General features: G+C 44.8%; 1 protein-coding gene across 1 annotated transcript in view; it reads left to right on the top strand.

The window, feature by feature from the left end:
• GATB (glutamyl-tRNA amidotransferase subunit B) overlaps positions 1-9,140 on the top strand; it is a 43,065-nt gene extending 33,925 nt beyond the window's left edge. Inside the window, exons 11-13 of the mRNA XM_063335465.1 lie at positions 409-487; positions 5,984-6,118; positions 8,670-9,140. Coding sequence (XP_063191535.1) covers positions 409-487; positions 5,984-6,118; positions 8,670-8,798 — 343 coding nt within the window. The 3' untranslated portion in view covers positions 8,799-9,140. The remainder of the gene's footprint in view (positions 1-408; positions 488-5,983; positions 6,119-8,669) is intronic.
• The last annotated feature ends 7,989 nt before the right edge of the window (positions 9,141-17,129 follow it).

Genomic DNA, 17,129 nt, shown 5'->3' with positions numbered 1-17,129 from the left:
TATTTTCTGTGAAGTTTGTTAGGCTAGGCAGTAATACGTAGGCCTTGACATTGTCATGCTGAATGAACTTCACCAAATACCTTGCAGAGAAGATGACCATGTAGTTAAGAGTAGTAATCAGAGCCTTACCATCCTCATATTCCAAAGAAGGAAGGCATAATCAGGCGATCAGTACCAAATTTGAATATAGTTTATCTTAAGGGAAAATACTAGCTTGTCCTGCTGAAGTGATGGTTTAGTGATGGTTCTTATCAGTGTTAGGTTGGTGCTTGGACTCGATGATCTTAAAGGTCCCTTCCAACCTAGAAAATTCTGTGATGCTAACTGTGTGATCTTTAGGCAAGCAACAATAGCCTAGATGTATTACTCACCTTATTCTGAGGTAACTTATGCCCCCTTTTTCCCTAGCCCAATCAGTTCTCTTATGATGGCTGACCTTCTGAACCTTCTAGAAAAAAAAGAAATTTCTTCTACAGCAGCAAAGCAGGTAAGTACCTTTCTTGATTTTACTATACTTTGAATCTGTGGCTGCTTACTCCATTTGTGTAGCAATTTTATAATCAGTGTCTACTGGTACATCAGTTGCTTTAAAAGGAAATTATGTAGAGTGTTGATGAAGGATAAATCTTGTGTCTACTGTATACATACAATAGATGAAAATACCTCATGTGTAGATAATTTTACAGATACATCTGCATATTCAGTGTTAGGAGGAGGCACAATCTAAGTAGTAGATTTAAGCAATGTGAACTGAAGTCAGTTAAATCAATCCTGCTTCTGAACAGATGGGACACGATCTCAATTTCACAGTTCGAGTCAGACCTGAGTGAAAGGTCAGTGGGAGCTAATCCATGACTTGCAGTTAAGCTGAGAGTATCTGTTACTAGGTAGTACGGGACAGTAAGGTCTATGTTCCCAAGCATTAGCTTGTGAAAAAGGATGTTATTCACCTGAGTGTAGTCACAAAAGAGTTCTGCTTTGGCGTACCCCTGAGTTAAAAGTGGAGAGGTCTGCCTTTCTTTTATCCTTGCTTCTTGGAGCAAGTGCTATCAAGGACCTCTGAAGCAAGTGCTGCTGGTAAAGCTAGTTTCTCCCTCTTTTTAAGTATCATCTTGCTTGGGACAGGCTGAAAAATCATCTCTTGATGATTTGTGTCTAAAATTGTGAGATGCTTATGATGGATCTGGTGACTGCTGTGTCTATAGACAAAATTTGGAGTTTTTTGTGATAGGGAATAATCTGTCATTCACCTTAAACTGCTGCCAGCTCATTTATGTGGAATGCGTTGTCTTTTCAGATTAATTATTGTCCTCTAGATAAATGCATTAGATGGCTTCTTCTTCTCAGATGTTCATCGGTGAAACTGTTTGTGAAGATGTTTAACTTGCAATGAAGATATTTAACTTGCCTTGTCTGCTTTCAAGCTTTTAATACTCTGAAATACACAGGGCAGGTTTCCATCCTTCTAGCATGTACTGAAGTCAATTCACTTTTTTTTTTTTTTTTTTTGCACGATTATAAACCAAGTGTAACTGTTGCAAATGTGTCTCTTTACCCTACTTGGAGACATTTAAACTTCCTGGTTTGTTGTTTTCTTTTTTGGAGATGCTTGTGGATCTTAATTAATTTGGTCTCGTTGGTGGTCTGCTTCTGTGAATAGCCAGCTGCATATGACAGGCATCATAAATAAGGATTTTAAGTGCCTGACTTCAGGCATCTGCATTTGGAAATTTTGGATTGGAAGAGTAAAAGCTTCAAAAAGGAGATAAAGTATTAATAGGAAAAGCATTGGAATGCAGAGCAGTTCTGTGCCTGCGGGGTTATGGCACACCCATCAGTTTGGTGTCTGCGTTCGAAAGGGAAGCTTCAGAACTCCAATCTTGACTCTCAGCTTCCTTGTGGAGGTAGAGACAGGGTACTGCCACTCTTCTATGGGAGTTTCTTGCCTTGTGATATATTTGTGTGCCAGCACTTCTGACAGCTTATGAAATGTCAAGAATTTCAGAGATGCTTTTCTTGTTTAATTACCAACTCCTTGTAATGTGCATGTTGTCCTCGGTGTTCTGAAATTGGACACAGAGAAATAACAGTACTGTTTGCCATCACTGAGTGATGCTATCAAACTGCAGAAACCTTGCCACATTTAGAAAAGTATTTCGGTTGCCTGGATGTCGGAAGAATAACAAATGTTTATAACAATTCTCAGCAGTAGGCAGAGATACTGGATGGCCCGAGGGCAGAAAGGGCTATATATACACAACAGCAGACGAATTGCAGCACTTGGGGTGGGGGAGAATGAACTGCAGTGGTAGAGACAGATCCAACAAGAAAGGATGGAAGGGTTCGATGGGGTGAGCGCACAGACATGCACACACATACATGCTCGCTGCAGGAAGCTCTTAACAGTTTAAATTTTTTAAGAGGTTTTGTGTTCGGTCTCTGCTGTATAAGGCATTAAAACACAGACAGATAAAAGCTGTAAGCACTGATTATAGACACAGAACATTGTATGGTAGGATGCATATGCCAAAGAAAGGGCACTGTGCGCTTCCATAATTACCACTTAGGTAATTACAGAGCTCACGCCCAACTTGCCATCAAATATAGCATCCTACTCTAGAGGTCTCCGAAGCAGTTTCAGACTGGTGTGCCTGTGCAAAGGGGAGCAGCTTCCAGCTCTGCCGGCATGCAGGGCTGTAGGGGGAGTGTGTCCTGGATCGGGGACCTGCACAGGCACACCCTGTGTCCCACCTCAGAGGCACCGTTTTGAAGATCACAGTGGGAGGTGCTGGTGCCGTTCACCCAAGGCTGAAACCAGTCTGCCCGATTGTTTGTGGGGCTGGCAGTGAGTATGTCTCTGGCGTAAGGGGCCTGCCTTTGACTTACGGCACTGTGGGAGAAGGCTGGCTCCTAGGCTGGAGAAGCAGAAACTTGCCCCTGCTGAGAGCCACGCTGGAGCAATTCCTCGTGGACACCCTCGTTGCACATTCATTGGGGATTTATTGCAGGGTATGGAGGAGAGCAGACCCCAGGTCTTGTTTGCTTCTGCAGTTGCACAGGTCACTCACATAGGAGTAACTTCAACAGACCCACTTGGCACCCCTACTCTAAAGTAGATAGCAGGGAAATGAGTACAGTACACAAACCTAAACAGAACCATCTGCTTTGACAATTATGGCTGTACCATCTGGAGGACTGGACCCAGCCTGCCCCTCACTTTTGTCGGAGGCTGAGGGACAACTGCCAGACATCGAGGCTTTCCATCACTGGGAAGGAGAGATGCCCACAGGATGGACTCGAGTGGTACTGCCTGCTGCTTCCCCCCACACTTGGCAGCAAATCACTGCAGATAGGGTTTCCAGTTGGAGCGTTCTCAGGCACAGCAGTCAGCTGGCACATTCGCCAGTTGCAAAATGTTTGATATGATGCCCGTGGCAGCCAGACGCGTAAGTCCTGATTAATTCATCTTGACCAATGCTTTGCTGCTATGCCTGTGTAGGTAGAGACAGCAGAACATCATTAAAATCTAATCACGCTCGGGCAAGAATCAATAGTAGAAACTACTGAGATTTCAGTAATGGAAATGAGGCCTGAGATTCTCGTTTTGGCTCTGGAGACTTCATAATTTGATCCTCCTGTTCTGGTGCAGGCAGTTTGTGTAAATGAGCTGAAATCATTTTTTAAACTGCTTTCTTTAGATTCATACTCCTTGCCAAGTGGAGAAACACATTTTTAAAAGTGCATCTTTGACAGGTCTTGGCCACATCTCTTTCTGCTTTTCTAGGTACCTGTAAACAAGCAATGGCCTTGATAACATTGTTGCTCTACTAGCTAAGCGGAGGTGCTTGTTACCAAATCGAAAAGTGCACACCATGCAGATGTCACCGGGAAAATCTGATGCCTTCAAGGTTTCTAATGGGCAAGCTTTTCTCAGTGCCAGGAGATGTTTGGCGCAGGGAATCAGAGCTGGATCTCTGACTGTCAAGCTGTCCTGCCCCTGATCTAAGTCAGCCTGATGTACGAGTTGCTCCTGGGTAACTCTGCCGTGGTCGGCTGCTTAGATTTTTTGTTTGTTGCAGATTTTCCCCTCCTGCAGCTCGTGGCATCCTGCTTGAATACATGCCAGTCCTAAAAATCACATCTGCCTTTTCCCAGGAGAGTGATATGGCTTATTCATTGTCCAGCCCCTGATTTGAGCAGCGCTTCAGATTCTCCAGGGTGTTTTGCTGTGGGCTGGGCTGTGCTGTGCATAGAGGACAGGGCTGCTTCTGAGGGGTGATGTACCCTGCCGGTGCCTTGGGTGGCCTTAAGGACAGAAAGCTTCCTGCCTGATCCCTCAAGGAAAGAGCAGGAGGGGGTTGTGGGACAGGTAACAATGGAGTGCAACAAAAAGAAGGCAAGTGGCTGCAGACAGGTTGAATCTCTGCTGGCTGTATTTCTTTCTAGGGGTATTCCAGGTAGCACTGGCATGATGATTTTTAAGTGCTGTACTAGAAGGAAGATCTTGTAGAAGACATTGTATAATGCACTGATTTATTTAGCTATAAACATCTGAAAGCTTTACCTATAAGAGCGGTTGTAACTCTGGCTGCTTATCAGTAACTTTAATATTGTGATCTGACTTTAACCCTCTTACAGGGGAAAAAACAAGCTGTAGCTGCTACAGTATAGCTGTGTGTCATTACCTTCTCTCGAGGTCTCCAGCGGAGGGATAAGATCCCATAAAAAGCTTTGGGATACCGCTGGCAAACAAATCTCCTCTTGCAGGAATTGTATCAATGCATGGTTCTTAAATACCTGTTGTGGCCACAAAATTGTTTAACTGAAGGTCTTTTGTAGCAGAAAATTCTTCATGCTGAAGAAAATTGCTGGAGTAGTTAAGATACCATCCCACGTGCTTCGTTTTTCCCAAGTTGTCTTGCTCCCCTGCTGATTATTTAACATGCAGTTTGAATGCCCCTTCTCCTCTCCTTGTCCCAGCTGCTGCTTCATCCTGCAGTGAGTATTTAATGCTGAAATTCTGGCGTGACATCCATTTCCATATTGGTACACAGCAATGGCCCAAACATACAATCATATCTTCAGCTCAGGATGGAGCACAAGCAGCTGTTTTAATAATGGTTTCCTTTCTCTCCTCCCACAGCTCTGAAATAAGAGCAAAGGGAATACAGAAAATGACCGCCCAAGGAAATTGGTTTTTTATAAATGTTCTCTTCTCTCAAGTTTATTCCAGGGCGATAGCCCTGCTACAGCGTAGGAAAACACACTAGCATTAACAAGTGATTATTCTGGAGGCCTGGGTTCACCCAGCATTCCAGTACTTGGAGGTGATGCATAGGTGGGCTGGGGCTGCTGCCTTCGTTCTGCTCGGCACTATTTTTCTTCTGCTTTGTCATACGTATCCTCATTACAGCTGGCTGATGAGGACTGGTAATGGGATGAGTTACCTGGGATTGGACTTGGTACAGTAGTCAGCTAATCGTCAGTTCCCGGGCAGAGACATTGCTCATGGAAATGCATTTTCTTACTGCTCTCAGGCAGTTCTTGTGAATAATGTGAGATGAGCGCGAGTACTGCCTGAGGGGCAGCCTTGCAGGCAGTGACAGTCTTTGCTGTGGTGCCCCCCCTCCCAGCGAGGTACACGGGGGCTGCGAGAGACAAACTTCTTCACACAGGTTCTATCCCTGGTAGTAGCAGGCAGGCCCCGGTACTGCGGTAGGCTGCAGAGGACCCGTTGTGAACCATTAACCTGCACTCATGCAGAGTGAAAACGCTTTGTTTTATTTGAGGATGCAGAAGAAGAGGGAGGCTACAAGAGCTCTTTCAGCGAGGCACAGGTTTAAATCTTGGGTTTGTTCACATTTAGATAATCTGCTCTTGCTTTAACTAAAATCTGGCTTCTTGGGTAGTAAACTGAAATACTGCATGTAAACAACAGTGATAAGTCAAGACACTGACCTTCGCTACTCATTGTGATTTTCAGGTGCTTGCGGAATTGTGGAAGGGAGAAGAGAAGACTCCTCTTGAAATTGTTAAAGAAAAGAAACTTGAACTGATACAGGATCAAAAAGAGCTTGAACAGATCTGCCAGGCGGTGATTGATGGACAAGAAAATGAGGTGATTATGATGGCGCGGGGAAGATTGTGCACTATGGCAGTCTGTGGCACTAAAAAGGGGCTTAAAATGGCCTTTTTTCTTTCTTTTTCCTTTTGATTGTCATTTGAGCTCTAGAGCCAGTATAGGAGCATTAAAGCTGCTGCTCAGATATTATCAGGCTTTTCTTCTCTTTTCTTATTTTACTAAATGTTATTTTGGAAATTGAAGCATACACAAAATGATCAGCAGAAGAAATTACCAGTCTGGCTAATATGCTAAGTCATTCTGAGAGACCATAAAAATTTAATGCAGGAAAGGAAAACTGTGCGGCTCTTTCCCTCTTCAGCTATACTGCCATTAACCTGATCTGGCCACCCGGCCACATAACTCTGATTTTTATGTCAGCTGTTGTGATATCAGCGCAACGCTGTTAAACTGTTCAGAAGCTGGAGATTGAAGTTATCTGCCAGCAAGGCATATATTAGTTATGGAATTAAGAGACTGTATCAGGGCTGGCAAGACAAAAATTTTACTTGGATCTGTCTCTTCACCATGTTCCTGTCTCCCTCCACTGCCAAAGAGCCAAGTTGAGCTGGCTCTCCTGCCTGACGCTGGCTGTGGGGTGGGGAGGAGACGGACCGCCGTGGCAGTGGCCTCGGTGGCTGCAGAGTTGCTGTCAGCTCGGCTGTTCTGCTGCTGGGCTGTGGCAGCAGTGCAAATGCTGTGGTAGGAGAGGTGGGGTTTGGGCTCTTCCCCATCGCCTTGGAAGAACATGCAGCGGTCTGCCTGGCTTGTGGGTCTAACAAGGTCTGAGCCAGGAAAAGGGGAAAAAAAAACCCTTGTTGATCATAAAGGGGAGGAGTGGGAAGGGATCTCAACCGAGTCTAAAATCTGCTTTATAAAAAGCAAAGTGAAAACAAGTGCTTATATGTTCTGTGGAGCAAAAATGTAAAAGCAGAAGTGAATAGCGTACTTCTAATATAAACATTGTCTAGATACATTTGCCATTTGGAAAAAAAACATTAACATCTTTTGAGAACAATACCACCCACCCCAGATCTCATTGGGGGATGCTAACAGCTCCGCAAGAGCTTTTGATAAAGAAAATGAGCTTGCAGTAGGTCGGCGTGACCTCCATCAGACTGACTCATTTGCAGAGCCTGATAAAAGTGCCGCTGTATTTTCAGACTGGCACGGAAGCACAAGTGTGGATAGAAAGAACATTAGAACTGATTGGGAAGTGCAGAAGCTGAAGGTCCGTAACTACACTCCCATTTCCATAATAATGCTTTTTCTGAGAATGTAATTCCTCTCTGTTTTCCACTGTTTTAGTCAAGCCAGATGCAGTAGAATGGCCTCACTTCCCTGCTTTTTCCAGGTGATCTTCTGCTAAGGCAAAAGCTGCCTTGAAGGCCTGCAGTTCATTGCTTTAAAGTGCTGCGAGAGAGCTTCCCGTACAAAAGAGTTAGCCGAGTACTTGACGGGAAAAAGAAAAAAGTGTGCCTTGCTTGTTGATAGTAACTTTCTTTAAAATGAACTAACTTACAAACAGTTGCTCGAGCCAACGCTGAGCACTTTATGAAAAATGCAGTGTCTGGATTGTTCTGTGCTCTGCCCCGCACAGGTCATTTCTAGCAGATCAGGAGTCGTGAGTCCTTTCTGTATTGTGACATTACAGAGAATATTTTAGTGTGTCAATAATTCGGATACCGTAATGAGTGGCAATATTTGCATTTGTGCTTGCTGTTGGCACAGTGGGTGGTTCATATGTTCGCAATCCTTCCCTTAATGTCTGTAAACATGACATCCTGTTTAATTGAAGCTATCGTGTTTTGCCCAGTAGCTCTGACAATGTAGAGAATGTCTTCCCTGCCACACAAACAATATGAAGGCCAGAAGCTTGTCTTTCAGAGGTAACATCTCCTTCAGAAATGCATGGAAGTGAAATTTCCAATGCTTTTTTCAGTGTCTTCACTTTTAAATACGGCCCTCGCTATTCTGTAGGTGATTGTGCATCAAACACTAGCTGTCTGATAGGAGGCCGTATTTCTGATCAGCTTATTAATTGCTGTGTTGCAAAGGGTTCCTTGCTTAAAGGAAATAACATGCTGTTACAAAAGCACCTACGTCTGTGCTTGAAGGATCTCACAGATATTATCAAATAAGATTGTGACTCGATACAAATTACTTGTTATAACTGAACAGTATATTGAGTAAAAAGGTGGATTCTATTAGCAAAAAGAAGTTCATCTCACTTCTGGCACTTCTCCAGGAAGGCACTGTTCAAGTTGCAGACGCTGTTAAAATCCAAAAGTGTTTCTGACTTCCAATAAAAGCAGATCTTTCTATTAGTTGTAAGGCCCTGCTGCTGTAGGGACTTGCTGTTGTCTCATGGGAGCAGAGCAGGAGCTTATTGCAAAGCTGAAAGCAGTTTTTATAAATAACAGCCCAAAATACAGCATTCTATGACAATGGTCCAAAGAACAAAAATATTCATACCTTGGCTGTGAACGAGTGAGGGCATCCAGTTTTCATGTAACAGTGGTGTCTGTTGTTTTGTTTTTCTTTAAAGGTTATGGCGATAAAGGCAGGAAATCTCAAAGTTCTAAATAAGTTGATTGGCCTGGTACAAAGGGAAACACGAGGACGATCCAATCCTGTTCTGGTGAAGCAATTATTAGAGAAGAAGCTGTCAGAGTAGCCGCAAGAGAACAACCACCCAAGTGTCTACAGAAATCACGTGCTTCATTCTGTCTAGTTCACTGCAAATGAACTTCGGTGCCTCCTCCTGCATCATCAGGATTGTTGGTTGTACTCCAAGCGGCATTTCGTCCTAGCCTTCCCTGGACGCAGCAGCCAAAGGCAGATGAGCAAAAGACTAGCAGGAGACAGAACAGTCATTTGCATCTCCCTCCCTTTGTCGTGGCATTCAGAAATGTGATTTCCACACCGCCACGGGAAGCAAGTTCCTGGGGGTGTCTGTGAGTACGCAGAGCGCTGGAGCTCTGTGGGTTACGTTTGTAATAAAGCGAGTGCAAACTCAGCTTTTCTAGCGGCCTTGTTGGGAGAAGAGAAGTTCACAGCTCTTGAATGCAAAATTTGATGGTGCACACTAACAACTCATTGTCAATTAATGGGAGCACACTAGTAACAATGATTAAAACACCGAACGGTAATTAAGAAGACAATGTGTGCCTCCATGCCTAGCAGAAGGGAAAAAACCATCCGCTGCTGTCATTCTCCCTGGTTTCTGAGGGATGGGGAAAAGATGAAGTCCCGAGCTGCTTAAGTCAGTGCCCAAGGCTAGTGCCACAAACAGGTGTGCCTACAGCTAAGAATTAGCGTCAGATTGTTTGCTCGCCTTCTCCTTGTTAGGTGCGCAAACATCTGCTTTGCCTACTCACAGCTCTTTCACTTCTGACGAGCGCCTAACGGATGGCTGCCCGAGCGCTTCCCAGGTTCACATCCCAGTTTGGCCCACGAGGTCCAGCGTAGCAGACTGCCGCGGTAGTGTGCTTCTGCCGGCCCTGCACAACCCACAGAGGAACACGTAGTGCAGTAGCTCAATAAAGGTCCCATTTGCCCCGATTTGTTTTTTTTTTTTTTTTTTTCCTCTGCTGCTGAGAACGTGACCCTGTGTTACAAAGGCCCAAGCCCAGGGCTGCACCCTTCTCTGGCATGTGGCTTTCTGCTCTCACCTGGCACTGCACCCTTTCATGGAAGAACAGAACATGCAATTTTGGCTTACCAAAACCGAGCAAGGTTCCAGGGTCTGCTGGACTATTTAATCCAAGGGAGAGTTTTATGCTGGTTGGTTTTTTTATATCTTCCATTTTTCAGCGCCTACCTTTAAGTACCCACTGAAATCCAGAGTCCTAGACTTAACCTCCCAGTCCCAACCCACTTTAGCTGATCAAACTATTAACAGAAAACACAACTAGAAGCAACCCATCAAATTTACATTTACTAGGGAAAGAAATCCCACTTAGTACCAGGGGTTTGAAATTCTTAAATCCCTTCTGGAGGCTGCTAAGCCGTGCATTTTAAAGATCACATTTATCCCAGACCTCAGCTGCTTTTTCAGAATTGTTCTTTAGGCTATGGCTGCAGGGCAGATGTTGTCACAGGAGTGCAGCGGGTCTGGCCCTGGGACTTCGGTCACCTTTTGCAAACGCAGTGCTTGCAACACTAGTTCAAACTCTGTTGATGGCAGTTCATTCTCATGAGGAGTAGTGCTAATGTATGACTCGGGGAGAGCGTTTCTGTACAAACTGGCTCACAGTTCAAGTGTGAACTCTTAATAGAAGGAGAAAAACCCTGTGGTTTTCAAATACATTTAATGAATAAAATGTATACCCATTGTTCACATAAAAATAACTTCACAATTCAAAAGTCATAGAGCTGACAAAAAGCAGTAACATGGTTGCAATCAAAAACTGTGACCCTTAAAAAAAACCAAAACCAAACCCCCCACAAAAACCCAAAATCCCAAACGAACCTCCCCCTGATTTTCATGTAACCTGACCTTCACACAAAGGCTTTTACTATCACTTTTCACATCATGAGCAAGAAGTACCATTTTTACTTAGTGATGTGAGTTTTCAGGTAAGCGTTCAGTCAATAAAGGTTTAGATTATGCAGCAAACTTCAAATTTTGCAATTCTGTTCAACTCTTGCCGTGGCAGCAAGAAACGAAAAGGCACAAGGGCTTCTGCATGAAATCTGGAACCTTAATTTAAAGGTACTCCCTCAGTTGAGAGAAACACAATTGTTTCCAAAAGGTGCTCCTCCAAGGTTAATGCTTTTTGCTGCCCAGCTTGATGCTGCTGGGCTGAGTTTCCCCTCTGCTGTAGCGTGCGCCTCTTAAAAAAGAGGCATCGTCGGTATTTGGAAGAGCAGTAATTAAGCTGTATTTGAAAGGAGGAAGCATCTCCACTGCTGTACTGTGGTTACTGCTGGTAGATGTCTTTTTAACAGCTACTTCTTCTTAGCCACTCTTTTCCTACGTAATTACACTTTGCTAATACGGTACAAAATCTGTTAAAAATCATGAGCCAAGCTCAAGATGAGTACAGCGTGAGATCTTTAAATGGATGTACTGTAAATCTCCATCTATTTTCACCTCTACCTGACAGACACAATGGATAACAAGAAAGATTAAAAAGGGATAACTGTAATATTCTTCCCCTTCCAGGGAAGGGAAAGAGCAGCTATAGTCTATAAATTTTGCACTATATTATGAAACAGTCACTTGTAAAATTTTTAAAGAAATCTTTTGCAGACGCACACAAAATGTAAATTTCTTTCTGATAGAAAAAAGTGGTTTGAATCAAATGAGAGCGAGATGATGAATCTTTTTAACAGTTGTGGGGCTATGAGCTACCAACTTTGAAGCGGTGGCAGCTGGCAGCGCTAGGACCGGGAGACAGGAGAGCTCAGCAGGGCCGGCCAACAGTGCTCCCACTGTGGCAGCCGGCATTAAGGGGCTCCGCAGTCACCTTACACCCATTCCATCCAACCAATACAACCAAAACACCGGATCCCGCTTTGCCTGCCAAAGGCCTGATAGAGCAGCCTAAATACAACCACCACCTTCCTCTGTGTCCTAAATGGGGCTAAAGGCAAACTCTCAACGCTCCACAGGAAACTCCATCCCGCGCAAACTAGCCTTGGTTTATATTCGTGTAGCAGTAGTTGATGGAGCACATTAAAAGACAGAAGCAGCAGCCTCAAGGAATTCAGTATCTGCGATTGTCAAGACAAATACAAAACTCCAGAGGACAGTGGGGCCGCAAGGTAAAAGGCAGAGCCCCCCGATGAAAGCGTTTGGTGTCAGAACGTGTTGCAGAGCAGGAGGCTGTTCTGAGCGTGGTTGTACGGAGGCTAGGAACCGAAGAATTAACACTGAGGCTTTGACCCCACCTTGCAAGTCTTATTTAGCTACAAGAGCGCTCCTTGGTCTGCTGATTGCAGATGCCATCTGTGCGACAGCATTAGGCGGGGTGAATTAAGGACAGTTCCGTGCAGATTTTCAGCGGTAACCGTCCACGAACAGAGGGCCAAAGAAAATGCTCACAAATTAAAAGCTGACACCAGACGCTGTCATGACAATCTCATCTCATCTACTCGTTGCTGGAAGTCCTTTAGGAGGTCACTCCTGAGGGTGGAGAGATGATACTTACTATCCTGTATAGCTGAAGTATCCCATATCCGAGGTTGCAGAAAAGGAGAAGAAAGTTGTTTAAAAAGATGCTGGCAATGCTGAAGTAGTGAAGAAAGAATTTCTAGCCCTCAGCCTCGGCTCCAGAGTTTAATTTTAACTGTGTTAAAAATAGAAGCATATGATAGGAACCTTAACTAAAAAACTTACAGCGAGAGTATTCACGCTGTGGTTTCACCGCGGCCCCTTTCCACTCCACTTCTGCGGCGTGGTGTCGGTGTACTGTAATCTTCTCATTTCTGTTCTGAGCACCTCTCTACCTACGCGCTGGCACAACCACTGACCTCGGCAGCACCTTCGCAGCGATTTATGGCCTTGTGGGTACGCTCAACATGGACAGTGTTTGGATTTCTTCACGTAAAGAAAAACAAATTGGGTGTTTACTCAACTCCCTTCTCAAACCGTGAGGGAGAAGAGGGAATAGCATGCTGGTGGTCCTTTTGCCCTTGTTGCCTGCATCTTCCTCGCAACGCTGTTTACAAATACTCCAAAGTTCATTGATTCTGCTTCACTTAATGGCCACATAAAACCAAGTTAGAGCAGGTAGGAGGTCAAGAGTTATTGACCCAAGTGCTTAGCAGCTTACCTGCATTGGGTTGGATGTTCAGTCATCCCTGTCCCCCCAACAAGCTGTAAACTTTCCGATAACATACACAGCGAGATTCTATTGCTAAACAGTGTGAGGAGGACAATAAAATAGAAAATCCTGAATTGTTGTGACCTGTGATTTGCTGTGCCTTTTTCTGCCCATTGCGATAGCAAATTTAAACTCCATCTAGCAGAGCTTCTGGACCAAGCCAGATCAGTAATTAGGGATTGACTGCAGTGGGAATAGAAAACCTCCAGGAGTTCTCCTTCTCTTCTGACTCCGCTCCAACACACATCCCACATCAGGCCGTACAGCTGGAATTTTAACTGCAATAAAGCAAACCTACAGAAATGTTCAGGTGCTGCCATGAGGCAGCAAAGATGCAAAAGAAGGTAGAGTTTAGTGAGCGGCGCGTGGTCCTAATGAGCACTGATGGTGTTCCCCGTAGGACTGTCCTAGTCCCAGACGCTTAAGAGCTCCTGTAGGGTGTACAGGCGTTTCACAGTTCAGAGCACTTGCAGATATTGTACATATAGATGGAGAGGGAGCCTGACCTTTGCTGTCCCTCCCCTTTATCTGTGTGTGGGAGGTCCAACTCATCTGCTGGCTTTCCCCCCAAAAAGACTGGTGACAGCCGTGCCAGACCCCACGTTACCCCAGCACCTACACGGACAGCCAATAATTTATGCCACATCCATGGCCTTGTCATTGCAGCCTTGGAGAAAGGCCCAGAGCTGGGTTCAGTACTTGGAGCTGCAGAGGTTGCACCACCGTGAGCTAATCCTAACAAGAGCACTTGAAGGCCAACAGTTTCACTGTAGGGAGCGCTCCCCCACGCACAGGCGTTTTGCGTAAGCACAATGGAAAAGTTCTGACATACGGTTGCACCAGCCCCAGCTTTAACTATCTGAAGCATTTACACCCACTGAGCAGGCATAACCATCAGTGAGTTATATTTTACCTTCTCGTTTCTAGAGCTCGAGAGGCCGTATTTTCAGACTGGTCTTAACAGTCCACTAGGTTTTTCACACTGAAGCTCAGAAACCAATGCTACTACTCTGGAGTTTTAAAACAGACACGGGTCAGAGCTGCCAACAACAAGCTGCTCTTGGACACCGAGAGACATGAGTCGGCTCAAGGTGCAGCAGGGGATACCGAGACCTGGAGCCACCCCCTCTCCTTTGAGGATGAGATGGCATTTCGTCTGAGCTCTGGCCAAACTGACACAGCAGCAGTGAGCTGGACACAGTTTAGTTGTCTTGGATTTGATTCGTCCACGTTATTTTTTGGTCTAAATCCAAGCTAGTTATTTTTAAAGTAGACCGCGATAAAACACAGCTGCTGTGGAATTGACTTCGTCAGAAATGTAAGTTTGCAGGTATTTAGTCCACAATAGGTAATTGTATGTGGGCAGTCTGCCGAAGAGCCAGAGAAAGTTACTTGGTTAAGAAATGCAGCCTTTGCACAAAAGTTCCGTCAGGGCTTTTAGCCCAGAGACTTCAGTCTTAATTTAATCCAGCTGCCACACAAGAACCATTATAATCAATGAACAAAAAGATTTGCACAGTCAGCAACAAACCACCACTTTAAGTACCTACATATTTGAGAATCCAAGTAATGCCCCTATTCATAAGTAAGAGGCTTCCAACTGAGCATATAACAAATGAAGTACATTGATGCTGGGCCGCAATGTGTTTAGGAAAGCTGGGGGCCCCTAAAAAATAAAGTATGTTTAGTCAGAGCTGGCCTTTCACCGCCAGCAGAGTCACTGAGATAGCCACAGAACGCAGCGCTGTCTTCAGCCTGACAGCTGGCATCGCCGGCGTATTAGCTGAATACCTATTTATGCAAGTCTGACACCACCTTAACAGGGAGCAATTTTTACCCTCTTTCGCACGGTTTTGGCCCAAAACATTACATATCAGCGCTACCCACTTGGACAGTTGCCATAGGACACCGGCATATTCGTTTTTCAAGTTGGCTATGAGCTTTTTCTTTCTTCTCCCCAGCAAATCAGAGCAACACGAATGTAAATTCTTACCGCATTTCACACGGAGGCAAGTGCCCCCTGCTAATCTGCGGTGTTTTACTGTTAGTTTGCTCATTAACGTAAGCAGCCCGAGTGTCATGTACCCTCCGTTTCCGCTGATAATGCTCAAAAGGTGCAAGGAAGACCATACGGTAATTATCTAAATCGGATCCGGACACAGAAGCAGCATTACTGTATTGTGTCAGAGCTATCTGAGCGAAAAGAAAAGAAAGAGGAAAATCCCAGTATTCTACCCATAACTGCAGATGCAGTTTAAATGTTACAAATGTAATAGGAGCCGTCATAAAAACTGCAGGCATGACATAGCAATTTCAGTAAATACAGCACAGTAAATTGCCTATTAAATCAAGCTGCCCTCAAACAGTAGCTGCGGCTACAAATTCAAATGATGCAATGACATAATTTAACTGCACGAAATCACGCCGCTCCCATCCTTTTCTTCCTAAATTTTGGAGGAGCTAAAAAAACCTTCCTGAAGCACAAAACCTTCTGTGAGGCTTAAGCGGAGTGCACAGAAGGGTAGGGAATGCTTACGCGCTGTGCTAGATGGTCTACTTCTCTTGGTAAATAGAACTTAACCTCTTGAACTTAAACCCTTGGACTCCGCGGGAGGCAGTAAGTTTGTTTGCAAATGTTTTTCTCTGAAGGAGTGAACGGACCACTTGGGCATTGTGCCCGGGCCAAAGAGCAATTAGGATGGCGCTGGTGGTGGCAGCAACGCTGTTCAGGCTTACAGCCTGGCCACTCCTGTTCCCAGGCCAAAACACAGCCCCCGCCGATGTCCGGGGTCCATCCCAATCACAGCGTGTTTTCTCCCATTCTAGGACATTTACTGATCTTACTAAAAAAAAATCAAATTGCATCCGAAAGGCGAATGCACCAAGCAGGTAGGGCAGCACCACACCACTGTATCCATCAGACTTTTTACAAAGCGACAAACCCCAATGAAAGAGGAAATAAGTAGTTTCTGAAGGGGATGCTCGGAAGGATGCGTCTGGGTGTGCTGGCGGGAGGGACATGCCCGCTACTGGGAATTGTCTCAGCTCTATGGAGCACAGCTGAGAACAGCAGCTCTCGGTTCTGTTCTTCCAAACCAAGGTCAGAAGGTACCTGGACAGAAAAGGCAGTGCATCTCTCACATCCCAAACTGCAATACCAACAACTTGATCTCATTTGAAATCCCGTATTTTTCTTTAGGGCACAAATGGAAAATGTCAAATTTAAGAAAAACGTCTAGGATACAATAATAAAAAGGCAGTAATTAGAGCCAACGACACAGCACATGAGTTGCAACTGACTGCACATATCCAAAGATCAACACGCGCAAAGGGTGATGCTGTTTTGAATGAAAGTTGCCGAGCGCTTTAGCCCAATTAATACAAACTGTGTGTGTGTGCACACCGAGGCTAACCCACAGGGCACCCAAAAAATTGTTGAAGGTAAAAGAGAATGACCACAACTGTTTTAAGACACAAAGTGTTTACTTTATAGGTAGGTTGCAAAAAAAATAGCAGGTTGAAGTTGCCATAAAGATTCCTTGCTACAGCATAACAGCTTAAAAACACACTCAAAGGCCATGTTATAGATTGAGGCCCAATAATTGACAGGAACCAGTCCAATTAATCAAATTAGTTTATTAAGCAAGCGGCAACAAGCAAAACAGCGCTGGGCGGCCGGGGAGTCTTTGCTCCGCCAACGGCGCACACCCCTTCCCGAAAGTAGTTGATTATATACCCTTCTGGTTCCCGTATATGTGTCAATCCTGGTGTATTCCGTGTCTGAGCGACATGTTGCTAGGGGGTCGGTCTTGTCCCGCCTCCTGATGGTCGTGAGGCTGAAGGCTCCTCATCTTTATCAGTGTCCTTGGGGAGACTCTTTTCAGCTTATCTCACAACTTAGCTCTTCCCTTTGAAGTGTTAAAACACACCAGATGCCTGTGATTTAGGCCTTTAGGTGTCAAAGTGCCCCAGACAGCACACCGGATGCCTGTGATTTAGGCCTTGAGGTATGAAAGTGCACCAGATAACACGCTGGATGCCTGCCTGCGATTTAAGTATGTGAAGAGTCGAAACAGTGTAGGTTTTCACCAGCCTTTAAGAAAGCCTGATTTGGTTAACAAACATGATTCTATTTATTACAGGCCACATCGCTCAAAATGCGGCAGTCATCGTTT

The sequence above is a fragment of the Chroicocephalus ridibundus genome, chromosome 5, assembly GCF_963924245.1.
Source record: "Chroicocephalus ridibundus chromosome 5, bChrRid1.1, whole genome shotgun sequence".
NCBI classification, from domain to species: domain Eukaryota; kingdom Metazoa; phylum Chordata; class Aves; order Charadriiformes; family Laridae; genus Chroicocephalus; species Chroicocephalus ridibundus.
The sequence above is the reverse complement of the archived record's forward strand: the minus strand, read 5'-3'. Positions and strand labels throughout refer to the sequence as shown.